Raw genomic sequence first — 26,532 nt, forward strand, 5'->3', positions numbered from 1 at the left:
AGATCTCCGCGGTGTTGTGTTGCGCAGAGAATCGGACGGGAATCCTTGCGGTGTAGTTTTCCCTTTGTTCTCGATGGGCACAGCCGGCAAGGGATAGTGATGCTGCACGAACCAGCCTGAGAGGCCCCTGGATGGGCCTGGAACATTGAGAATGTCGAATCTGCAAGGGATAGAAGATGCTAAAGAACGCTTCGTATGCTAGAAAGAGTTTGCCTGCCCATCTTATGCTTGGTATCATGATGTCTCCAGTCCCCCAAAATGCCATGTGCGTATGCAAAGTAGCCTTCAAACCCATGTAGAAACCGTCATCCAACTTCATGCGCCTCATATGCAATCGCAACAATGATCGGTCATCAACTAGCCGAACCAGCGGAAGGACCTGTCGAGGGTGGCTTTCCAAACATGCCGTAGACGCTCTTCTGCCCCTCTCTCGCAACCTTCAGCGGTGCAAACCGTGCTTCCGATAACCGAGTTCCTGCCTTTAGACTCTCGAGCACCCTTTCCGAAGCTGTCAGTACATGTTTGCAGGTATGAAGAAGAGATGACCAGGAGAACATACCACTCGACTCCAACATACTTCACTCCACAGCCGCCCACCTTGCGAATCTCCTTCTCCAGCTTGCCACTTGCGAGGCCACCACCGGCTCCAGCCCCGACTCCCGCCGGCCTGCCCACGATGACGTGCGTAACCTGCCTCCGGCCGAGGTGTATCGACATGCGGGCGCCATTCTCGACCAGCACGCGCTTGAGCTTGTGATCCGAGATAATGGGATGCGTGCTGCCGTTGACATAGACAGTTACGCCCTCGAACAAGCCACGTCCAACAGCTGCCTTCTCCTCCTTTTCTTCGTCCTCCCTCCTGCGGGCCTCCATAATGGCTTCCTCATTTGTTGAATCTCCTCTCACGGCTGATGCCGTTGAAGTAGCGGATCCAGCGTCAGAGATGGACGAGCCGCTCCTCATCAGCCCCGGCCTCGCGAGCATATCGGCAACGCTTGTCGTTGCCCGTGCCCTGACATTCTTGGGCACAACCATCTTGAGCTTCTCATCGTAGTCTTCGCTCCCAGCGCCGTAGGTATCGCTCATACGGACGCCACCGGAGTGGCCCGCAGCGAACTGCCCGGCGAGTTTGCGGGCTCGGCTGTCCCGCCACCCGAGAGTCGCGCCGGGTGCCGTCTCCGGGCGTTGATGGCCGGTAGCGCTGGAATTGTACGGATCGAAGTTGTTGCTGAAGCGCGGCTTCGCGGCCGGCGGCAGGGGAGTCTTTTCTGGCGGCGGCATCGTGTTGTATGTAGCAGGAGGAACGCCTCTTTGCTTTTTCGTTTTTTCCTTCTGCCTTGATGCACAAAGGGTCGGGTTGGACGACGTGCAGTTGATATTAGGTAGGGAATAAGAAGTTCATGCACGTCAACACTGCGACTACGACGTCGTCCAAGTCCATGGGTCGGAATGGGAAACGACTGGTCGAAATGACGATTACTTTGGATTTTTTTTTTAGTGTATCCTCTATTTCCCACCAAACAAAGACAGCCTCCCAAACGCGAGGGACGCGTAGCCGCAACACGGGAGGCACAAAGTGCAGGACCATCAGGGCCAATCCAGGCGCGAAGAAGGCGCGGGGCACGTGACCCTGTTTTGTGTGTTCCTTCCTCCTCCTCCAAGGGAAGGGAAGGGAAGAGAAGGGAAGCGCCCGGTTCAGGTGCAGCGCAACGAACGAAGGCAGTCCCAGTCCCGGTGAGAGACACGACCTGACGGTGTGTTTCTCTCCACAACCTGGGAGGTTATTTGTAACTTGGTGCTGCGTGGTAGTGCCTCTCACCAGGCCCGGGTGTCTTCCTTCAAGTCAGTGTACGACGCACCTACCTACCCAAGCTCCCAATTCCAACAACGTGAGGCACCTCCGGCTGCGCTGCCCTGCATACTCTTCACAGCTACCTGTACGCAGTACGCAGTACGCCGTACGTATGCGCGCATGTGCACGTCAAAGTCCCTCGGAACCTTCCGCAAGCTGGAAGCCAAAAGCATGACCGAAACGCTTCGACCATAGGGGACCTTTCACCTTTCACCTCAGCTTCAACCTCGGAGACTCCTGCAGGTACGGATACACCATCATCAGCCTAATGTAAACACCGGACCGACACGCCCCTCTCCCTAAACAACCATTGTTTCTTCCCACGAGCCCACACTCAACCAATCGACCGACGCACATGCCCACCCGCGCACACACACGAGCCCACGGAACCGGAACCGGAACTGTCAGTGTGAAGACGGACGTCAGGTCGAGACGCAGTGAGGTGCGAATGCGAAGACACCCCGAAAGAGAGAGAGAGAGAGATAGAGTCCGCCAAGGTCAAGATGTTTGTCTTTTTCTCCGGAGGAATACCGGACTTGGGCCTCAGATGTGGCTTCCACAACCCAACAATACCCCCAACAGAAGGCTATTCCTATCTTCTACCACCACCACCACCACCACCACCAAGAAACACTCCAGCGACAATACTGAGTACCGAGTACAATGGCGTATGATATCGCCAAAACCAAAAAAAGAGGAAACAGAGTTCCGTCCCTTTGATCGTCGCATCCACCCGTAAACTGCATTCGCACATCGAACCTGGACGAGTTGGGGGTGTCCTCGCTGCGGCAAAAAAAACAAAGCCACCCAATCGGTCTCCAATGTCGCCCGCTCTGGCAGCGCATCCCCCACAGACGACGCCAGTCATGCACATCACGCCCTCTCCAACTCCATCGGCCGAAGCTTGCACCTTAAAGAAAAAGCTTACACAGCCGGATTCCCCTGCTTCAGAGAATCACCGAAGCTTCGCCTCTTCCCACACCCATTCGCCCGTCCGCCGTCCAGAGAGGTGCCAGACGCAAAGCTTGTAGCATCCAAGCTCTCTCATCTCAGGTACACCTAGCTCCGGCCCAACAATTGACTTAGATCCCCAAACCTCTGCCGCGCGGCGACCGCCGGGAAACACCAAACGAAAAGGGTCGTTTCCTCCGCCCCGGACCTGGTCTGCCACATCGTCGGCTCGCTCACTGCTGCACCAACTCGGGGACTCCCATGTCTGCCATCTTCGCCTCTTCCCGGACCAACTTACGCACACACGCATGCACGCCAACTGCACCACCAGATGCAGCCTTCCTTGCCTGCGAACCTTTCTTTCCTTTCTTCCCTCCTCTTCTCCTGCATCAAGACTGCTGTTCCCCTGGGGCGACCCTTGGACATTCGACAGAAACACCGGTGCTCCGTCACATGTATAACACACCCTTAGGTTCTTATCATGCCGTACCAGGAGTTCATGCACGATGCCCGCTGCCCGCCGCACCGCTGCCCACTACTTTGTACCTGCCTTCCGAGACTTCTCTCTCCCCTCCTCCTGCCGCAGTGTTTCGCGGCTACATTCGCTGGGACAGGGCACGGGAGGTAAAGGATGCTGCCCTGCTGCCCCTGACAGCAACCTCGACGGCGGCATGTGCCATGCCCTGCGACGCCTACATACATCAAACGACCTAACATGCCATTCATTGCAGACTGTGAGAAATGACAAGCGACCAAACTCCCGGGGAAAAAGAAAGCTGAAATCAACAAAACGCACCGAGGCTTGCATATTCTGCGCGCTTTTGCTGCACAGCAACTAGGCGCCGCGCATTCTTCAACGCTGCACTGCGCGTGCTGGCTGCTACTGCACTGCACCGCTTGCTCAACTACGTAATCCCGTCCCCGAAAACGACTTCATCCAACGGCCCAGAACCTCGTCAAGTCGGGATAAAGTCGAGACAAGACAAAGTCATCTCACAGAACCGCAAGGTTCCAGGGTTCTGAAGGGCAGGGAGGACTTTGGCGAGACAGGAAAAAGTCAATCACCCTCCGCCGAGCCCCAAGCTCCCTCGCGCAGCTCCCGTTCTCTCTCATGTGAGATCAATCAGGGACGCCAAAGACCGCCGCAAGGGTCAACGAGAGGGGGGCGAACCGTTTCAAGCGAGCAAGTTCTACCCCGACTCGACGATTCATCCAGTATCAACTTGAAGGCGCTGACAAGGCAGTGCCACCCGCAAGCGGCGGCAAGGGAACTCCAGCTCGTGCCCGAAATTCCACGTCACTTTCGCTTGACCCCGTCCCTGACAGTTACATGATCTGCCCAGCATGCGCCTGCTTGCTGCGGTCCAGGTGCGCAGGAGCCATTTCTCGATACCTGCTCTGTTTCCTCAAGCTCTACGGTGTCCGTGAGCAAGCAAGCAGGTCTCCCCCCGGGGCAACTCTGTGATCCGTGATCTCGCCGCCGCCACCCCATGTACGAGCAGCATGCATACCCGTCCGTACGCGCATGCAGGCCATCGACCCTATCTCTCTTCCCGGGGACAGCTGCGAGGCCTGGTAGGGAAGGAGCGGGTTGTTATTTCCATACGGCATCCACTTCGCGGATAGACCTGGGTCATGGCCACCAGCGGGCTCCGGACGCGAAGACTACGACGACGAGCGAGAGCGGGGGATTCACACACAGGTGGATATCTCGAAAAAAGGCCGGCCAGGCCCAATTCCGACATCATTCAATATTGTTGTCATAACTATTATCATTCCACCCTGCTGGCTCACACCGGTCGTGTCCCAGACAAAAAGGTTGTCTCGCCTCGGGAGCTAAGTTCGGGATAAATCCAAAAAGACAGCGAGAAAAAAGATACCTCACCCCCCTCCTGGGCCAGAGAGGGGAAGGAAGAGAGAATAAAAGACGCACTGGAATGCGCCGTCTACGTACCGGCGACGACTGTGCGTTAGAAAAAGTAGAGGAGGGCGGCTGTCAGAAGTCAAAGTGCGCCGAGGTTAGCAAAGATTTTTGCTTAGCTTCAAGCCGAAGACGAAAAGGGCACAGTGCAGCCGTCCCTTTGGTTACAGACAGAGATGAACAAATGACAAAGAATCGAAGCCAAAGAAAGTCAAAATAACAATGTGCAAAGTCGGCGCACAAAGACAAGACAATCTAACAATGGGCGGCGGCATTTGACGGGAAGTCTTGCAACGTACAGCAGCAGCAGCAGCCGCAGCAGCCAGCTCCCAAGGCCAGGGCCGCTGCATTGCCTTACATGCTAATCGCTGTAGTACTACTGCCGCGCGACTGGCACATATGCGAATCATACTTGCTTGCATCCTGTGGTCTTGACGGCGAACGATTGGGCCCGTCCTGTTGTACTTCCCAACTGCTGAGGATCAGCAGCATCAGTTGGCTCGCCCGTTTCCTTCAATTTGCCTCGAACTTCCCCGGTGTGGGAAGGATGATCGGTTGCAGAGACGACGGCGGCAAAAGGTACTGATGTAGGCAGTACATACGTCTGGCTCCCAGTGCTTAATGAGCATCGACGTATCGGTGGCGGAGCTGTGTTTTGGCGATACCCCCATTCGCCGCTGCCTCACGTTCAGCTCTTCCTATCCCCCCAACCCCCGTGCCCCCTCAGCGGGATACGCACTATTTTGTCATACTGCGCATTTCTGCATGCGAGGTATGCTGTACTTTGACAGCCAATATTCGACATTGAACCCCCTCCCCTCACCACCTCCCCTGCTCCAGGTCTAGCGTTGGGTACAGTACATCTGACATATTACTTCCCGAGGAGGCGCGGCGGCGGCGGCGGCGACGGCGCATCTCTTGCCCACAGACACAGACTACTGCGTACAGGCGCAAGGGCTAGCTGGCAGACAACCTACTGCGGAGACAGGCCAGGCGGGCAAGCCCAGCAAAAGCCAGAGCCAGCCAGCCAGAGAGGTAGCAGGCCGGAAAAAGTTGGGGGCAGGAAATGGGAAGGTGAGGGGGGAAATAAGTGGGAAAGGGTTGCGAATGTAACGCAGGCTCAACAGGCGAGATGTTCCGCCCATCATCGCCCGCCCGCCTTCTTTCTCGTGCAGCGGCAGCCGAGAGGGAAATCTCACGTTGGGGGCGCCTTGGCGATGCTGGGCCGGGCCTGGGCCAGGCCCTTTGCTTTTTCCTCTCGTCTTTCTCTGCTAACATGATTTTTCCATACACCACCCAGGATGCTAACTACACGCACTCACACGCACCACACACCTACACACCTCTACACGAGTTGACAACGCAGCGGCGCCGGCTGCTTGCTTGATCGAGGTGGGAAGGGAAGGGAGGGAGGGGCTGACCGGAAGATGCGCGCGCGCTCGCGCGCGTGTGTGTGTGTGTTGAGATATGGTGTGCTCCGGGGAGCGCGATGCTCCCGCGGACGGCATAACACCCTACTTACTTACTCCACGGTACACAGTCGAGACCAAGGGCACATAAGCCCAACGGCATCGCGTGTCTTGGCTCTTTTGCCTCTCGGCTGCGAATTTGATGAAAAGAAAAAAAGCAACATCACGGATTAGCTTTTGTGCCTCATGCTCGAATTCTCTAGAGCCCTGTGGTGTACACACACAACATGCAGGCTGTTTTCTCCGTGTATGATGATCACCCTCAAGCAGGCAGGCAGGCCTGCGATGTGCGGTTTGTTTGCAGCGCCAGCCAGCATTGCAGGGAAAGCAGACAAGGGTATTACTACTGGGTACGGTAGGTGGTAGAGAAAAGCGCCGCGGTGGGCGCGGGGGGGCGCGCAGTACTGACGCAGTGTACTCACAACACACACACATACACACATACACACGAGCACGCGTGTTGGATGCGGGTGACAGTTTGGCTGTGTGGGCTAATGTAGGACAGGTAGATTCTCATCAGATCTTCCAAACATAACACACATGCGAGGCTACCTTACTCCTCCTGTACAGGACGCAGCTATCCCGACGTATGTTGCTGCTCATGCACACGACGGAAGGGAAGACGGGGGGCACCGCTCTTGGGGGTGGGAGGGGCCAGCAGTAGTGTAGCAGCAGCATTAGCAGCAAGCAGCAGCCCCAATCCACCCAGCCCAGAACAACATGAACCGAACCCAGGTAAGGCGGGATAGGTAGTTGGATGCTCCACGTAGCTCAAGGCAAGGTACGATGCAATAATGGTGTGTGTATGTACGCAGTACAGCGTGCTAGCTAGAAGTCCGTCATTGGAGGGGGCGTCAGCGCCCCCCACCGCCTCTGGAGTTGCCGTGTCCAATGGATCTCGAAGAATTAGCCGTCGCCAAAAGCTCGTATCAAAAAGATGTGCTGCTGACCGACTTGACCGCAACAGAGGGAGGCTTGAAGAGAAGGAGAAGAAGAAGAAGAAGAAGAAGAAGAAGAAAAAAACACCAAGCATTGAACACGTATTGGCACCAGAGTCGCTGGTCAGTCCAGCGGGCGACGTTGAGCGGGAAGAGCGGGTCTCCATTATCTCTTCCAAGACAAGGAGAAATACAATGGACAATAGGGGATTGTTCTCCGAGAGAAGCTCGTCGGCTTACGTCTTTCAAAGACCGGGTTGTCTTTCGTCGTTGAGAATGTCTCAGCCGAGCAGGAACGGCGGTTCGTAGCGACCGACCGAAAGCCGGTGGCCCGGTGGGCGCGATACCACATCAGAGCTAGGAAGAGAAATAGACAGCAGGACAGGCTGGAAGAAAAAGAAAAACGCCCAAACCACCCGCCAAAGACAGTGAGAGACAAGACGAGACTCAAGCCTAGGGTAAATGCCGTGGCTGGAACAGCACACACACAACACCACTGAAAGAGAGCAACATGGTGCGCGCCCCACGCCGGTCTAAAGGTAGAGGTAACCCGACCCCCCCATCGCCCACCAGAGTCGAGATCCTAATCTTGTCATGGGTGTGCGGTTGCGCGATTTGCCAGGATTACTTTCTGGAGGGGATAGAGAGAGAGAGAGAGAGAGAGGGAGGACTGACCGAACGGCTGAGCGATGTAGGAGGTGGTCGAGCATCCAGGTCGACAAGAGCATGTATCCGTACATCGTCTTGAGAAAGAGAGCAACAGCAGTAATCAGAAGAGACATTGCGAGAGATGGAGGAGAACTGGAGAAAGATGCGAAACGGGGGGTAGGTGGAGGAAAGCGACTAGGAGGGGCGCGGCGATGGTGCCCGCACACGCCCCTCCGCTCATCGCATCGTGCCATTCGCCTCCACGTGAAAGCTGCACACAAAAACTCAACGTTCAGCAGCGGCGGCGGGAAAACGCTGCAAGGTAGCCCTGCCAGCGCAGCGTCGTGGCTCCAGAGGGGGGTCAGCAAGCCGGCTCGTTTGGGCATAGGGCTATTGGCTCGCAGCGGGCGGAGAAGCAAGCGACGATGGCCTGGTGGGCCGGGGTCCAGGCCTGGTCCAGGATGGGGCATGCCATCATTATCACCATTGGTCTTTTTTTTTTTTTTTCCCCCTCCTTCTCCCCCTCACCCTCTCCCCTCTCTGTGTCAGTCTCCAACGAAACCCCAAGAGGGTCGCTGTAAAGAGGCCACAAGAGTAGCGGTGAGGACGATGCTAACCCCAATCAGTGAAGCCATTATGGCCTCCACCAACCTCGCCCGGAGGCGCGCCTCAACGCCACAGTGTCAGAGACGGGGACATCACCTCGGGCTTCAACCTCAATGACTCTCCCGCAAGAGCTGCTGCAAGTGCAAGTGTGTGCTCTCATCTTTGTCTTGGTGCCCTCGTGCCGTTGTCGGGGTTGTGCAGTCCGCGACGCGAGGTGGAGGGGGGTTTAGAGCAGTGCGTTCTGCCCACCCGCGTCTCTTGAAGAAGAGCGACCTCACCAGTGCACCACGATACACGTGTGGCACAAGCAAGCTGCGGGTAGAAATCCGGGGTTGATCACAACTCGTAACATTCCCATCCTGCATGTATGTCCCCAGGCAGCTTTCCATTCTTCGAGAATAGACGGTCTGTCTTGTCTCGTGCCAAGAGCCCGTCGAACGGCACGTGCTACATCAAACGGTGAACGGTGAAATTCCAGTCAGCGTCGACTGCTTTTGTTGAGTGCAAGTGAAACGTATCTTGAGCTGGATTCCATGCCATATTGCGCAGTCTTCAGTCCATTCTCGATCCGGTTCATGATCCCATTCGACCAGCATCATCGTCGACGTGGGACTGAGAAAATGCCCATTGGACTGGTGCATGTCTCGCGCGGCGCCGCGGCCGTCTGACATGGTTCCATGACGCTGCGGTACGGGAGGAACTCCTCGTGCTTTCATGTACTATGTAAGGCGGAAAACGGTCCGCTCATGCATGCCAATTGGCGAATGGGGGCTCTCAGGAGCTACTTCCAGATCCTATGATTTGCATGATAGTTGAATCTCTTCAAGGAACTTCCTGCTTGCATGGTGAACCATCCACCGGGAAAGGTAGTCTAAGAAGACAACTTGCTTATAACGACTCAAGATGCCGATGCAGACTTTCGACCGCTTCTGCTGTCTGTCTCTTCTTTACCCGTCGACAGCGCAAATAGCGGCGCCAAGCCCATGCAACCGAAACATCAATCTAGATACTTATTCGAGACCCAGACTGTGCACGCGTTGAGCAAAACCTTCAGGCGCATGGCTAACCTTCCCCGTAGCAATGTCGCCGAAGGACCAAAAGAAGGCTTTATCAGATTCGACATGTCTGCGACCAAAACTCCAACCCGACTGGCATTGCGCCCATCACCGATTCGAGAAATGCGTCCGACCCAAGCAGAAGAGCTGCGGCGGCGTGTATTGGAAGGTGTAGGACGGGGTGTGTTGTTTGTGTGTGGTGGTGTGGCAGCCGACAACGTGGATAGCTGTGATTCGCCTGATTGCGATGCGGTTCGAACTACTGGGATCTCTACCACCCCAGCTCAGAGCGAAGATGGCGCTGGACTGATAAGCCAAAGCGCCAGATTTACTCTGCAAGCCCCGGCCGGGGAACAACTGGCGCATCCTGGAGGTATCCACTACATGGCCAATCCTCACCCGTCTTATTGTCCTGTACATGCCAGAAAGGGACGGCAATTATCGTGATTTCCGGTACGTCCGTATGTAGGGGAAGATAAGGCCCCAGGTATTGTATACGGAGGCTGGCAGAAACGACCTTGCGGCATCTTTGTCCTGGCAGTGGTGAGTGAACACGGGGTCTTGATGTAGCCCTTCGGATATTCGTACTGTGGTTCAGTTGTCAAGCATGACACCCCGACTCAGCAAAATCAGAGGCTTCTTAGAGGATAAACGTTCCGTGAGTCAAGTCGGACACCGCCGGCGTAAACCCTCTCAGACGCGCTCAGCCAGACCAGCCAACGACATCTCTTGGAGAGGAAATTCCCCTTTCCGGGATGCACTGCACCTTGCCAGCGCTGAAAGACCTCGGGAGTGATGATGGATTGAAGTATGAGCCGAGCAAAGTGAGAGACAAGGCTCAAGAAACAGCTCAGCAACACTACTGGCAGATACGTACCCAGTGCCTTGCAGACAGAGCGTAAAAAAAAAAAAAAAAAAAAAAAAAAAAAAAAAAAGGTTGACGGGTAGGCTAATGTGGCTAGGAAGGCATGGGTTCTTCCACCGAAACTGACACCGATGTGCCAGCTTCCAAAGTGGCAAGTGGCTCGCAAATCGTTACAGGCGAGAGAAAGCAAGTCATGTGATGTGAGCCATAGTTTGCGATTAAAATCAAAACTGCCGCCGGCCACGTCGAATCGTTTGTCTCTATGGCATGGTGACCTTTCTCTTGCTTTTTGGTGGCGGAGTCTTGGTCTCTGATCGGTGACCGGGCCGCTTCGGCTCAACAATTTGGTAAACGTAATATCCGTGAGCGTTATTCAGGATCTTTGCTGTTTCCGACAGTTGTCCAGCTGTCGTACTGTAGGCGTCGGTGGATATGGACGTCGAGTGGAGTGGCTGACGACAACGAGGGCAATCTGGAGTTGCCTGAGGCCAAACAACGGCTAAGGTAGCCTGGTCTTGAGCCGCGGGAGGCAAGCTCAAGGTACGGCCACGTCTCGCCGCATGTATCTGGGTACAAGCAGTTAGCAGACAGCGACGTAAGCTGGCGGCTGGGGTCCTCCGGGGGGAACTGAAACGCACCCCTCCATCGTGCCGCCAGTCGGAGCAGTTCATTGGCCAGGTCTTAGCTTAGCCGCCTTGCAGCTGGGTCATGCAAGTGCTCAAGCCAACATCAACATCACACTCTAGTCCCTGTCGTATCTGCCCTCTTTGGCAGCCCAAAATTTAAGATGTCTGCAGGGTCTGGACGACGTGGGAACCGGGGGGAGGATGCGATGCTGATTGCTGTTGGATGCCATGCCATGCCATGCCATGCCATACATAGAGACCAGACCACTTCGTGGATACTGTCCCTTCATACCTTACACGAAATGCTGCTCGGAACACCCCGGTCCCGGTCACTGTAAGCTGCCGCATCCTTGGGATGCGAAGTACGATAGTCTTGCGCGGACCAGGCTTGTAGAGCTACCTGCGAGGATGATGCCGTTACTGCCAGATGTGCAGATGCTCTACACAAACATCCGGCACGTACTTCGATGCCAAGATGCGAGCTTTTAGGCTTGCTGGAAGGTATGGTTTGCTGTTGAAACACCGTCAAGTACATTTTTGGATCTTCAACCGTCGTCGAAATTTGACCTCTATCGCATGACCCGAGTGTGATATCTCGTGAAAGATAGATTGACCAACCTGCGGAGGCTCAGAAGGCTGCTGTGCAAGTCCCAGGCCTGTCGCTCGAGCCTTGTGTGAAAAAAAAAGAAGGAATAAAAAGAGATGATGGCCGACATTTGCGTGTGTCATCTCGACGTTGAGCTGATTCCCGCCCGCACCCTGTCGCAGTTTGTTTCGGCGCTCAGCATCCGATCGAGTAGAAATCCGCTGATGCGCCCAACCTTCTGAACTTCGGCCCACCCCGGGCGGTGCCTCGTCCCTTCGATAAGTTTTCCCACCAAGACCTCGCTTCTACTTCCTGGCTGGTGAGTTTTGTATCTGGAGCCAAGCAGCCATTGATTTCTGTCAAACTATGAATCCGCTTCAGGAAGGGTGCCCTGCATTGTTCGACCACAGCTCTTTCTTGCGATATCGCTGAAGGAGTCCGGCGTTCGTGCGGCGAGAATCAGCGAGAATCAGGACCGAAATCGACATGCTCATGATTAGGACGATTGCGTGAAGGATAAGCAGCGACTGGAGGGATGGGTTACATCAAGAATGGCGTGTCGTCGCTCTAGACGCCTCTGCGCGGCAAGAGAGACGCCGGCTGATCCTTGGAAAAGAACCTGATGACTCGGAAAGAGGACGGTCCAATGACAACAGCGGGATGGAACATTGACAACGTTGACGCCCGGCAGATGATCTCAGTTAGCTGCGTGCGCGACAGGAGGTACTGGTGCCCAGGAGAGAGCAAAGCCTCCGCCGTCGCTTCCGCCTCCGCCTCACGTCTCCCTAGATATGCGGTCCGACTGAGACACGCACAAAGGCGAGCAGGAGAGAAGAGAAGAAAAAACAACTCCGCGCCCGCAGGGCCCAGAAAAAAAAGAAAAAAAAGAAAGGGTTCGAACGACTGGTACATTGCCAGAATGGCTAGCCAAGAATCGACGAAATGCGAGCGCGCCTTGTGTATTAAGCTTCGATGCCGGGAATTCCTTCTCCACCCTTGCGTTTGTTTTTCAATATCGTTGGCCAGCCCATTATTGGCAAGTTTCAACGAGAAATATTATCCATTCTGGGCCAGATTAGCCCACGAAAGAAGATGTGACAAGTAGTAGACCGGCTATACTCTCAGAATCCCGAGTTCGGTGAAGGTAGCGCCCTGAGACTGTTAGTGGCTGGTCACCAAGCCGATAATGACGACGGTCTAAGGCTGATGACCTCTTTTTCGACTTCTATTTTGGTGCGGTGCTGTGCCATCTGTTGGGTTGGGGAGGCCGGGCTGTCAGACCTAGACGATAACACAGGACTCGTATACCTGAGTTACGTCAAGTCGCATATTTTCCAGCTGAGTGGTATTTTGTTGACTGTAGCCGCTGTTCTGAATTAATGCTCGTCGCGACGTCCTAGTGCTTCGGTCGCAAGCCCTCTTCTCTGCAGTCTTGTCGGGTATGGGCCCCTGTTTAGTTTGTCCGCGTGGATGAGAACCAAAACCGGGGTGGCTGGAGAAACGAAACTAAGCAGGTATTGGTTGCGTTCTCTCTGCGGACCCAAGTAGATACGTATCGCGAGTTGAAACTGCGTGCGAAATCCGATCCAAGTTGTTTCTGGCATATAGGGGAAAAAAGGCGCGAATGCTTTGCGGCGCGAGGATTGAGTCTTGGTTTTGAACTTATTTCTATTTTTCAATGCTCACAAGCATCAAGAAAGGCGAGCAAGCTGGCCAAGCCTGCTGATAGGGCCAATAGTGATAGGATCCTCCATCGTCCGCCGCCAAATCTTGTCGAATCGGTTGTTACAGTCATTCGGAGACACACCTGCACAGCGGTGTCCTCAACTGAGAGCGGATTGTAGAGTTGCCCCCAGCGGCCGACTTGCGAGGGTATGCAGACGGATGTTGATACGTACTTGCTGCGCGGCGTACAGGACGGAATCTTGCATTGGACTGTGCATGCCCCCACACGAGCTTCCATGTCGCACCATGTCACCAAGACATTTCCCTCCACCGCTGCCTCTAATTCGGCCAGCCCCGCTCCGGCCTATGTCAGCGCACTGCCTGCGTGCGTCGGTTGTCATCGTGTCTCTCGAAAGCAGACACACGCCTCGGCTGTGCCTTGAACCGTTTGGACTTCAGGGTCAGAGTTGATGGGCGACTGAGACTGAGACTGTGGAAATGGTGTTTGCAAGTCTCAATGGCGCATCAACGGTGTACAGAAATGCGCCCTATCTGACATGAGCTACTGAGTGCTATGTAGGGCTAGACATAGCCTGATGACCCCTGGTGCGGGATAAGCATCCAGCATGCCCACATGGATGCAGCTGCATGCATTGCTCGGCTTGCGGGCCATGAAGAGGTCGGATAGCAAGGATTGGTCGCCATATCGACCTCGGCGTCATTTGCCTTCCCCCCGACTCCTGCCTTTGGATCTGGAGGAAGTATGAGGACGGAGCGGGTTGGATGTTTGCCTTTTACTGCATGAAGCTAGAGAGAAAACTTTGTACGCCTTGAGGAGTCGACGTCATGTCGTGCTTTTCCTTCTCTTCTCATCGCCATCATCAGCCATAGCCACTGTGGTCGTTGGTGGCGTCGTGTTTCACAGGTTCTAGCGCCGTTGTGCGTGGAATGATGGCCGGCATTGTCAGGCTTGCTTCTAGGTCCTCATTGACATCCAGGAGCAAAACGGTCGAAAGCAGGATATCAATGTCTGCGATCATTAAATCATGCCGTCCCTAAGTGCAGAAATCCTGCACTGCAGAATGCTGAAAATGTGAGGTTCTCGTCATGAAATTCCTTCACTGTCGTTCCTAGGTTGCCTTGGTGCCGATCCAAGCAACTATCGACTGCCAGCCTTTCGTGTGGTGGCCGTCTGGGAACCGCGACAATCAAGCCACAAGAAGCCTCAAGAACTGGAGGTCCTGAACACCATTCAGGACTTTGCCGGCGGACTACCCCATTCGCAGCTGTTCTGGCGAGCCTGTTCACATCGTACTTGTGAAGTGCTCATAGATCTTCATTAATCCGTCGCCACAGCCTCAGTTGGCGCGCAGACACCTACCTGCCTTGCGCATGGATGTCGCGAATTTTAGGATCAAGAAACGAGAACGCATCGTGATCCCGCAACAGAAATCGACTATGTACTGGAAGTTAGATATTGATCTCGCAGACAGACGGTGGCTACCCACCTTGACCGTCGGGAGATGTGGACATGCATTTCGACTGTAGCTACAAGCGCAAGCTGCCAAACCCGACTGAACCCCATGCTTTGACCGTTATGTTGATTGGGCTGGGTGCGACTGACAATGCAGGTCCAGGTCCGACGAACTGCACCAGAGGTCTGGGAAGCCGGGAACCGGTCCGTGTGGAAGTAAACTCAATTGAAGAGTTTGGAGCATTTGGGGCATAAACGGCAGACATGCACGTCTCGATCCCCATGCTGCAGATTTGGAAACGCGTTAAGCATGCGGCACAAGCCTGCTTGACAGAACTGTGCAGTGTGGCGCAGAACGCTTCGCAGAGCCTCTCCGCTCCGCGAACATCTTCGCGTTGAGAAAGAGGCACGATGGAGCCCGAGAAGTCCCAGCCGGATTTCACTCCGACCCGATTCATGATGCTGCAGTCGGACAAGGTCCGTGACTTCGAGATTGGAGATAGAGATTGTGGATTGTCGGGGTGTTTGCAACCCGCCGCGATACGCTCGCACGTTAGAGTGGATTCTTCAGACCCTTGAGTCCTGGACCATCCAAGGGTCAGGGCTGTGGACGACAGCGAATTATCCAAGGCGCAAAAGATTCATCTTTCTGATTATTACTAACAACACCGAAAATTGGCGGGGTAAGAGACGGCTGCGAGTGGGGTGCGATAAAGGAGTGCGTGTATTCTATCCGTGGGTAAGTAAGCAAGCCTGAGGTCGCTCTGTGACGCAAGGTTCCAGTCAAATGGCGGGGATGGATGTGTCGAATTTGGTCGAGTGATGCGGATAGATACGTGGCCGGGCAAAACCACACGAGACGATCTGCCAGGTCGAGACCGAGAAAGATGGCGTGTGGTCCGTACTCCGTAGACCGGATTTGCCAACCATGGATGCCGACGAAATTTTGCCAGACTGGAGTTGATGGGCGGCGCCCCGTTGAGTTTGGAAAAAGCAAGCAGCCAGTCAGTTACATTGAAAATTGGCTGTCGAGACTGGGCCGTCCAGCCATAGCGAGATTTCCGACGAGGTATCCGTACGGATGACGAGTGTCCGCTCTCAGGACCGAGCTCTGTAGTAGCCAAAGCAGCCAGTCGAGTCCAGACACTAAGAATACCAACCTCGGATGGAGGGGAGGGCAGGCAAGGGGTGCGTGAGAGGCAAGGACTTAGGTCTCAGGGCCAGTGGTGTTTCTTTCTTTTTCCAGGCCTTGGCAGCCGTTGGTTGTCGTCGGCGGCGGCCGTTCGTCCAGTGGAGATGTGGTGCGTGTCTTCTGAATCTGAAGAGAATGTCTCGCCGGTGTGAAGCGAGCCATGGCCCATGGGCGCTGGAGAAGGCACGGAGGATGGGCTGAAAAGCTCGGACTTGAGGAGGATCCGTGAGGGTCGAAATGGGGCCGGCGGAGCGAGTAGGCCCAGGCAGGATGGAGAGGTGGCAGGTAAACGAGTTAGACGAATGACATGGTCTGGTCTCTGGTCCAGAGAGACCTTTGCTCGTGGCCCGTGGTGTCAATGTTTGCTGAGGTGCTGGGTGGGAGCACCCCGGCCCCGGAGTAGCAGCAAATGGGCTGCATCGGTACCGGGCCACGGATAGGCAGACCTGCGGTAGGTAGACATAGACCAAGGTCTTAGGTCCCAGGTCCTGGGCCGCACGCCTTGGGGTTGCAAGAAGCCGTCGCGGGCTCGGGTTCGCGAGGCCTAGTGGAAGGGCATGTCTTGGTCCATGGCCTCGGTGGACTATCGAGTCCAGAAATAAGTTCGGGTCGAAGACGCAGGTTAGATGCTAAGCGACCTGTGTCGGGTCTCTGGCAAGAACGGACGGCGGGACAGAAAATAGCCAGTGGATGGTCCCGAATGACAACTCTTTGCGGCGGCGGAGACGGTGTTATCGGTCAGGCCCGCGGGTGTTGGGTTGTAATTTGTAAGGGAGTCTAGAGTCCCCCGTATGTGATAAATTAACCAGGCATTTTGTGCAACGGAAATCGATTGGCTGAGGAGTTGCGCGGGACGACCGGAAAGTGTTGAATTGAATTTTCGTCGGATGCCAATGCTTTTGGTGGTTGATCATTATCAAAGAGAGTTGCTGGACCCTGGGAACTCTGCTCGTCTGGAGTGGCCTGGCCTGGGCTGTCCCCTCCCTAGGTTGGTAGGTAGGATGATGGATTCGTCTTCAGTGGCCAGGCTGCTGCTCTGCGCGGCTATCCTTCTTCTCCGTGGCTGCCCTTGCCGACTTGCTCACAACGCGACAGCCTCACAGCTGTTTTGCCCTGCTTCCTTCCCATGACGGTGGAGAGCGCTGAAAGAGAAAGTGGAACTGTGAAAGGGCAGTCACAGTGGAGACGGCAGGTTGGGATGGAAAGAACCCATGCATCACCACCTCATCCACTTCGTCCACCTCCAGTGTCGTTCACGGTTCAACCACGCCGGGCGGATAGGCGGTGGCTGGCAGTTGCGCCGGGGTCGGAAGGAAGGAAGGAGGCAAGGAGCAAGGAGCAGGGAGGCAGGAGCAGGGAGGCAAGGAGCTCTTTCTCAGCGATGACCAACAGCCAGCTGAAGCAAAGTCGAGGAAAGAAACCTTGTCAAGTCACTCCTACTCTGTCCGGATACTAGGTCCTCTTGCCTTGCAGCCATTACGTAGGTACCTGCCGTGTCCAATCCCTACAATTTCGCTCCAGTTTCCCTTCGTGATCTCGGCGGATCTGGAGTTGCTGTTGCTGCGTTTTCCAAAAACTGAACCATCACCACCAGCACAGCACGCCTTGCAAGTTGCCGGGCCTCGTCATGCCTGCCCGCTCGCCCGCTCGCTGTTACCTTCCATGCCATTATCGTGCTTCAGGTAGGCGCTGTCCCTGCCCTCTCTACTGATTCATGCTCCCCAGACTGTACCTGCTTACCTTGCCAGGCGCAGTGAACATACGCCTCGACCAGAGGTTATCCATGGATCTATGCTCCAGGCACTTCCTTCCTTGTCCGTCTCTGCCAGGAGCCCAGGGACCCCCTCATCATCCATCTCGGTCGGCGCGGCTGCCAGACCAAGAACGTCTACCCAGACCAACCTGTCTAATCAGACTCGTTTCTTTTTGTCTTCCTTGTCGTTTCATTGTCTCACACCGGCGAGTCCTTTCACCCAGCTCTTACACGCGACCGGCGCCTCGCTCCTCCCACTCAACGTGGTCTCGCTCGTCCAAACGGCCGCCTTCCTACTCCGTACCTTGCCGTCTCATCGCCCGAAGGATGGGTCCTGATCGCTCATCATGCATATCACATATGTACGCAGCACGCAGCACGCAGGCATCGGGTACGGATTCCTCCTCACAGATTTCTAAGTCTGCGAGCAACTCAATTTCACTGGTATTGAGACAAGCCAACGGCAACGAGGGCGGCGCTAAACATAGACGAGAAAGCCGCTGTATTCCGCTGTATTTTCTGCAACACCGCCGGCAACTTCGACACCAAACGTGCACTCTTGGTTCAATGAGCTCCCATCTCTCGGAGACCCGCACTGCTTATCGACCCAAAGGCCGAGCAGCCTGCCTGTGGACGGACAAACTCGAAGCAAGACAGGGTTAGCCAAGGTAGCGTTACAAGATCTGCCTTTTGACATGCGCATGGCCCTCTGCAGCACAGTGCAGCACGTCTGTGCTTCAGCGTCAATGTCGGGAACCCCAGCAGCGCACTAAGATCAGAGATCCATCAGGGAGCTGCGATGGCTTAGGCAAGGTGGCCAAGGACCAAGGTACATCTCGCTGTCAAGGCTTTGCCCGCTTTGCCGCCCATGATCCAAGGCGCCCCAGAGTCGTTTTCTAGGCTCGGCAATCGTCGACGAACGAGCATTTTGGCTCCCCGTACTACCAAGATGGCGTTGTGCTTGGAGGCAGAAAAGAAGCGTCGAGAAGACAACCAACCAGCACTGACGTCCGCCAAATGCCTTGATTTACTTTTCTCTCTTTCTCTTCACCCTCTCTTCTCTTCGGGGGTACTCGGGTCAACGCTACGGCCTACTTGCTCTAACGGGTTCTGAACTCGAGCGCTCAGCTGCCTTGCCACACTGCCAGACTCTGCTGATGGCCTTGCAGACTTGGAAGAAGATGGCTCCTTCAGACGTGGTCTTAGGATTTTTCCCGACATGGACGCGTGAACCATACTTCCGCCGACCGGATGACACAGAGGGGTCAGAACCCCAAACTTGCGACGGAACACTCAGCATTTGGGATAGCAGATCCGAAGACATCTCGTGCCACTGGCATACAACACTTGCGTCTCGGCGGGCTTGAAACCGAACAACAAAGATGACAATAACAACATACCCGGGTAATGGGATACTCGCATTGTCAAGTCCGAGGCCCAAGGCGGATCAAATAACGGATCAGGAGCACGGCCAGAGGGACAGTGTTAATAGGGCCACGGGCAGAGGCCATGTACCTTTTTTATGTCCTACCTCGCCTCGCCCTGTCAACCGCTGCTACCGCTGCCCTGAGCAGTCTGCTGTTTTGCCGCTGTGACCTTTTCAGCGCCCCTCAACAGCGACTACGAGTGTTTTGGGTCTGTCCAAATACTGAGATATCAAAGCCATCGTTGTGGTTGTTTAGGTGACAAAAGCCTCTCAAAACTTCTCGCAATATGGACAACTCGTACAGTGGGGCCGTTGATAGCACTTGGCCTCGACTGTGCGGTGGACAGAACGATTCGAAATGTTCCTTGAATGTGGCCATTGCATGGCTTGAGGCGTGAGGTGGTGCCGTCCAGCTCAACGACAGCCAGCCTCAAGTGTCGCGCAATAAGACAGCCACTGAAGTGAAAGTCAAGACAAGACTCATGCCAAGCAGGGCCGAAGACATCGGATTGGCTGCTTGGAATTTCAAGTCGCCGTTCAATCTTTCCACACAACAGCTGGCATACTCCCAAAACCTACTCCGTGCGTCCAAGAGAAAGACGGGAGATGCGCAAGCAACCCGGGACGAAGCATCTTCGCTCACTGTTCATCCAGCAACCCCCGCTCTCCGTCCATCGGCATTGAGAAGGGTTCTGGTATCTTTGACCTGTAGCGTTAGAAACGAAGTGTCGGTCGACATTGGGTGCGTTGGTCCACGGGTTGGTCCAGGGCTCCAGTCCAGTCCATACATCCACGTCCACGTCCCCGTTCAGTCGCAGTTGCGGTCGGGTGGTGAGTTACTCACGCATGTATCGGTACCTCACTTGTACAGGCACTTGGAATTCCGGGGTCATTGAGCTGGAGATGCCATCCCGTTTGTGTCTTCTGTGCTGCGGGCACCACTTTTGAGCTCTTCTTTCCGCTCTGCGCGTAATTGACGCTGTGTCTTTTCTCGTTTGGCTATGCCTTCGTCCCACGCCAAAGCTCCATTACGTCGTCCGTCCGCTCCAAGCTATCTAGCCTTGCCTTGCCAGACCAGCAGGTAGAGATAGCGAGAGGGATAGCAGGTCAGAAGTGTCTTCTGAAAGACCGACAGGCCGACCGCGACTGACTGGGGTGGTGGGCTTGACCTCAGGCCATGGGCCCCCTGGTTGAAGCCAACAGACCCCTCTCCGGCTGGTACTACCTTGCTCCTCGCACACCCCTCGAGCAAAGAGGGCAAGAAAAAGACGACAACGGATCCCATGTCCAGTCAGCAGCGCTCGCGCTTCACGCCATCTGGACTGGTTACACGCCCCCTCCTTTGGGAACCAGCCAGAGCCAGCGAGAGTTCCAGGGCCCTTCAAGTTGATCCACCGAACGGCGACGGTTAGCTTGCCGGTACCACCCTTCGAGGGCTCAGGTAGCTAGCTGAGAATTCACTTGACACCACGCTCCAGCCCGACACAGTGGTCAAGACCGAAGAAGAGACGAAATCACTCCAGACAGAGAGGCAGAAGGAGGCGAAGACCGACGGCAAGATCGCTTACCGACGCAATTGCGGCGGATAAGCTGAAGCACCCGACTGAGGAGTTTTGGAGAAGTCCAAGGACGATGGGAAACAGAAAGTGTCGCTAACTAAGGCAAGGCACGGCGTAGGGTGCTTCTTGGACAGATACCTGGTCCATAGCAGGTGAGGTACCTCTCAGCTAGCGGAACACTGGACGATGGCGCTCACCACCTACGCGGGAGGGGAAAGAAAAAAAAGAAGAGACAGCAATCGCGAGCGAGTCAAAGTCTCCACTTGTATTCCACAGAGGCTTCCGCTGATTCTTCTTATTGAACACAGGACAAGTCAAAAAGGCAAAACAAAAAAAAGTGTATTATCGAGATTTCGTCCGCACATGGGGGGTTGTCCAAACACACAATGTAGAAATGGTATCCGTCCAAATAGACGGGAGCCAAAAGCCACATGGGCCGAACATGGCGATGGCCGAGCAAAACAACAAAACATGAATGGCGACCTTTCGTAAGGAGGAGAGGGCTCGAGAGGTGTGGGATTGAAGACGATATCCGGACCGTAACTACAGAGAGCTCGCAGTGGGAAGAGCCGGCCGGTGAACGAACCACAGGCGCGGTAGCCCCGGTCCCCAAGAGTCGAACCCGAATCCTCCCAGGAAGCGTAGCGAGCGCATACCGCCGTACCTAGGTCGAGTTCCCAGCGTACGGAGCAGAGCAGAGCAGAGCAGAGTACTCTAGGGTTCTGTGTGCAAAGAAGCATACCTACTATGGTAGTATGGTGTGTCGGATGTAGGTACTCTGGTACCTGGGCTGGCAGTTCTCTCCGTCCAGAAGCCAGAGAGCAGCTCGCCCAGGCTGTGGGTACGTACCTTGCTTGGCTGTCCATGGCGTTCCCTGCACCGCTTGTCCGTGGTCAAGTTTCCGAGCTACACGCCCTCCTCCCTCGTCTCTCTCACTCTCTCTTTCTCTGGCCTGCCCCTCCCTCCTCTGCTCCTCCTTCTCCTCCTTCCATCCAATGAGTACCAAGTACTTTCCCTTTGCCGTTGCCCTCAACTCGCACCCTAGGCAGGTAAGGTAGGTGCGGATGCCTACCAATTGCTGCCCATGAATGGTGGCCCCTCCCACCCCGGTCGACGGACAGTCCACTCAACCAGCAGCGAGCGACGAGGAAGAAGAGCAGCCACCAAACCCACCACTCACTCTCTGTGCTTCCTCGCACCCCGGGCAGACCCTCTCTCGCCTGTGCCTCTTCCAATCTAGCGTAAACCAACCTTGTCGACCACCGCCGCTCCGCACCGCACCACATTGCACCGCTCGCTGCAAGTATCGATGGTACATACGGCCGCCTCTGCTCCTCTGCGGGTTTTTTGCCTCGCACCATGTACCCCAGTACTCTTGGTGGTCCCCTCCTCCGCCCATTGCCATCTCTCTGTGACTGACACTCAGTAGGCGGGCAGGCACGGATAGGTCCTTTCTACGCGGTACCTGACCTTGCCAGAGGGCAACGGGCTCTGGCGCTCGCTCGCTCGCTCGCCCGCCCTTCCTCTCTTCTGCCCCGGCTACTTGCTACCTTACCGTGCCAGTGCCAATGCCATTGCCAGTGCCACAGCTGCTGTTGCTGCTTGCTGCTGGCTGCCACCATTACCACCGCCACGACAACCACCACACCATCCAATCCATGCCTCTTTGCTCGCTGCTCGATCGCTCGTCCGTCCCCAACCTGCCTTTCGCAGCCAGAGTACCCACGGTCTTCTGCTCTGTTGGAGCTGGAGCTGGACCTGCCCTTGGACATGACCTAAGCCGTGGCATCCCCGTACCGCAGTACCGCAGCCCGCAGCCCGCACTGCTCTGCGGATACCGCAGTACCCCAGTCGAGTTGGTACCTACCTCCCGTCCCCTCTCAACACCTGGTCCACGTCCTGCAGCACCCTGGCTTTACCTTGCCTACCTTGACCTTAGCTGCACCGGTTGGGGGCGTGGACGTATGATCTTGAGGACCGTAGTCTGTAGATGGGGTGGAGGGACTTCGACCTGCCTCCTCTTCTTTTCTCTCACCACCGAAAACAAAACCTTCCCACGCCCGGCTTCTTTCTTTTCCTTCTACCTCTCACGACTCCACCAACCACCTCCAATATTCCCTTAGGACAGCCCAAGAGGCGAGGACGGTAAGTCTGAACCCAAACTTCTTCTATGCTCCCAATGCCTCTTCACCAGCCCTCCTGCCCTTTCCCATAAGCGCCATCTCAGAACGCAAAGTCCTTGGTTTGGTTTCCATTCCTGCATCTCCTCTGCTGCTGCACCCTCCACCCCCATCTTACACGCCAACTCTAGCTGATGTACCTGCATTAGAAGAGTTGGGTGAGCTCGACGAAGAGAGAAGAAGAAAAACAAAAAACCAACGACCTCGCTCGAAGCCCACGATTTGTTGTCTGGTCTCTGCGAAAGTGTTTGTGTGTGCTGCTTGTTCGGTACCTCTGCTTCGATAAGACCTTTCATACAAACGGCCTCCACCGCCTGTTACTCAGCTCCCCATTTCACAAGAAAAAAGGGCCATTCTCTCGCTTCCTACCGTCACCGTCCTCGGCGCCTTCGTGCAACCCGCCAAGCAAGTAAAGAACCAAGAGGTCAACCCAATCTCTTGTATTTACTCTGCCCTTCGACGACAGACGCCTGAAGACCACTCTCTATTCGACCTTACCGATACGAAATAGCCATTGCAACAGTCCCCACGGCTTGCCACAATCAGATGCTAACGTTACTGAAGCTCTGATTTCTCTTCTTACGACTGCTTACGACGCCCACGACCGTCCTGATCTGTTTTCACTCAAGAAAAGTTCTCGTACCACGGTTATCGTTCCATCTTGCCTGGTAGCACCCTCACCGCTCGAACAACCCGACGGTTTTTTTTTTTGCGCCGTCAAACCTCGCCAACTGATTCCAACTGCGCTATCGACTGCGCCGATTGGAAAGGTCAATTTGACTGAGCAACGCTCGACGCCTGGAAAGACAATTGCTGCTCTTTCCACGCTTGTGTGTTTTTGCAGGTGCCACAGTCCAGAGGCTTGCTTCGCGACTCGGACTCCACTGACTGTCTGGCGTCAGGTACGAACCTTCGGGGCAACACCGTGAAGCTGGATCTACCGTCGATTTCTCAAGTGCAAACCCGGGGACCGACCGACGTGTCGTACTATAACAACTACGCAGCCCAGAGGTACATGAGCAGCGAGAGAGTGCCGTCTCTGCCATTGCCAAACTCGCATCAGGCATACTCGTCGGGTACCTCGTCACCCCGGGTCAGCTCTATTGGGTCCGCCTCAAGCTCGCACGCCTCGCAGTCGTCCTTCACCTCGGCCGCATCCTCTAACGGCCCCAAGACCCCCTCTCCTACTCTGCCCATCACCGCTACCATTCCTGGTTCCTCAAGCCAGCAGGTCGGTGCATACGATAGCTACCCCGCCATGAATCAACCCGCTGCCGACATGTATTACTCGCAACACATGTCCGCTGGACAGGCGCCGCCGCCCCAGACCGTCACCTCTGGCGCCATGTCTTACCACTCACAGCACCCGCCGTTACAACCGACTCATATGCCCCAGTACGCCCCGCAACCCCAGTACTCCCAGTATGGCTACGCCAATGGCTTGACCTCGCCCCAGAGTGCGCAACCTGCTAGCCAGATGGGCCAAAACGTCCTTCCTTTGCCCGGTGTAGCAACCCAAGGCTTCCAAGGCTTTGACACCACCGGACAGGTTGCTCCCCCAGGAATGAAGCCCAGAGTGACAGCTACGCTGTGGGAAGACGAGGGCAGTCTGTGTTTTCAGGTCGAGGCCCGCGGTATCTGTGTCGCGCGTCGTGAGGGTAAGTTTCAATGCCATGCCACGTTAGAACTGCAACCGTTGACACCTTTGCAGACAATCACATGATCAATGGCACCAAGCTTCTCAACGTTGCTGGTATGACCCGCGGCCGCAGAGACGGCATTCTCAAGAGCGAAAAAGTGAGACATGTTGTCAAGATTGGTCCCATGCATTTGAAGGGTGTCTGGTAAGTTGAGCTCAGCGAAGACGCGTCTACTGCCGAGTTCCAGCTAACGCGACGCAGGATTCCATTTGAGAGGGCACTCGACTTCGCCAACAAGGAGAAGATTACGGAGCTCCTGTACCCGCTGTTTGTTCACAACATTGGTGCTTTGCTGTACCACCCCACAAATCAGACCCGCACCAACCAGGTCATGGCTGCTGCTGAACGTCGCAAGCAAGAACAGAACCAAATGCGCGGTGCTCCTCAGACCGGTGCCCCTGGGTTGCCCTCCATTCAGCAACATCATCACCACATGAGCTTGCCCGGGCCCCAGCAGTCGCTGCCGTCCCACGCTCAAATGGGACGTCCCTCGCTTGATCGCGCGCACACCTTCCCCACGCCGCCGACTAGCGCCTCCAGCGTCATGGGCGGGAACATGAACGCTTCGGACAGCGGATTCCAGTGGGCACAGGGTCAAGGAATGGGCAGCGCTCAAGGCGCCAACCCGATGTCCATCGATACCGGCTTGAGCAACGCCCGTTCAATGCCCGCAACCCCGGCCTCCACACCCCCGGGAACGACTATTCAGAACATGCAATCGTATCAGTCCGGCGCGCAACAGTACGACAACTCGAGACCGATGTATAACCCTTCCGCCCAACAGTCGCCGTACCAAGCTACCAATCCTGCTTCTCAAGACCGCCCCGTCTACGGCCAGCCCGACCCGTACGCTAAGAACGACATGGGACCTCCGACAACACGCCCCGCAACTTCTGGCGCTCCTCAGGACCAGAAACCCGCCAACGGAATCATCCACGCTGATCAATCCGGTGGTCAACCTGCCGGGGATGAGGAAGCTGAACATGACCATGATGCCGAATACACCCACGACAGTGGCGCGTATGACGCCAGCCGTGCTTCCTACAACTACTCTGCTCCTGCCGTCGGAAACCTACCCGCTGAACATCAGCACCTCTCCCCTGAGATGACCGGCTCGCCGAGCCACCCGCCTGCGTCTGGTCGCGCAACTCCCCGTACAGCTGCTGCTCCTCAACCATACTACTCCCAGCAAGCTGGTTATAACACCCCTCCGCGTGTACCCCAACAACCCTCAAGCAACTTGTATAATGTAATGAGTAACGACCGTGGAACTGCCGCTGGAGCCGGAACCGGCGATGTTTACCAGCCTCAAGCCGATATGGGATCCATGTCAAACGGATACGCGTCCCAGATGAACGGTGCTGGCGGCATCAAGCGCGGGCGCGACGAAGACGACGACCTGCAGCGCCCATCAAGCGGCGGCGGCATGGATCTCAAGCGTCGCAAAACCCTCTTGGACTCACAAGTCCCGGCCATGGCGTACGCCCCGCCTGTGATGGCCCAGCAGCCGCGACGAAGGTAAAAAAAAAACCTTCGCCGAGTCGATATTTTCCAACCTCTGCCGTTTGACACTTCATTTGAGGCGTTGTGGCTAAACCAGGGTACGAGACATGATCGGTCATGAACGTCTGAATTGATGATCTAGAGGCATCTAAATGACGCTTCTCGTCGCTCCTTGCACACACCATTTTCTTATCTGTCTTTGTATTCGCGAGACGACTTTCCGCCATCAACGTTACATGATGACGATTGACGACTCTCATTCCCTGATTTTAAATGCCCTCACGGCTGTACATGCTGATGACTGACGCTTGCATGGGGGAGGGACTTAATTCTAAAGACTCGGCTGTTCTTCCTTTTTTTGTTTTTCTCATTGATCCTCGGGGCAACATACACACGTAAGAGACGGAGATTTGGGACCCCATGGCGCTTCCCTTCGCCTGTTATGAGCTCGGGCGAAGTAGCCACACTACTTTGAGGACTGATCACCTACATTACCTTGTTCTGCTTTCCTTTTCTGTCTTGAATACAGGGGGGATCTGGCACCGAGCGTGTCAAGGGAAGGA

The 26,532-nt window shown here is 55.5% G+C and overlaps 2 protein-coding genes across 2 annotated transcripts; one reads left to right on the forward strand and one right to left on the reverse strand.

The window, feature by feature from the left end:
* Nucleotides 1-353: 353 nt before the first annotated feature.
* Nucleotides 354-1,281, reverse strand: Rev1 (DNA repair protein REV1; the record flags this gene model as incomplete). The annotated part of the gene is made up of 2 exons (XM_036645102.1): nt 354-498; nt 560-1,281. The coding sequence occupies 2 exons, from the start codon at nt 1,279-1,281 to the stop codon at nt 354-356; spliced, it is 867 nt and encodes a 288-aa protein (XP_036490094.1).
* Nucleotides 1,282-23,781: 22,500 nt separating this feature from the next.
* Nucleotides 23,782-25,988, forward strand: STUA (Cell pattern formation-associated protein STUA; the record flags this gene model as incomplete). The annotated part of the gene is made up of 3 exons (XM_036645103.1): nt 23,782-24,424; nt 24,478-24,610; nt 24,668-25,988. 3 exons carry the CDS (start codon nt 23,782-23,784, stop codon nt 25,986-25,988), a joined length of 2,097 nt encoding a protein of 698 aa, XP_036490100.1.
* Nucleotides 25,989-26,532: the final 544 nt, after the last annotated feature.

Source organism: Colletotrichum siamense (genome assembly GCF_013390195.1).
Source record: "Colletotrichum siamense strain Cg363 chromosome Unknown KSG_Cg363_contig09, whole genome shotgun sequence".
Lineage (NCBI taxonomy): Eukaryota > Fungi > Ascomycota > Sordariomycetes > Glomerellales > Glomerellaceae > Colletotrichum > Colletotrichum siamense.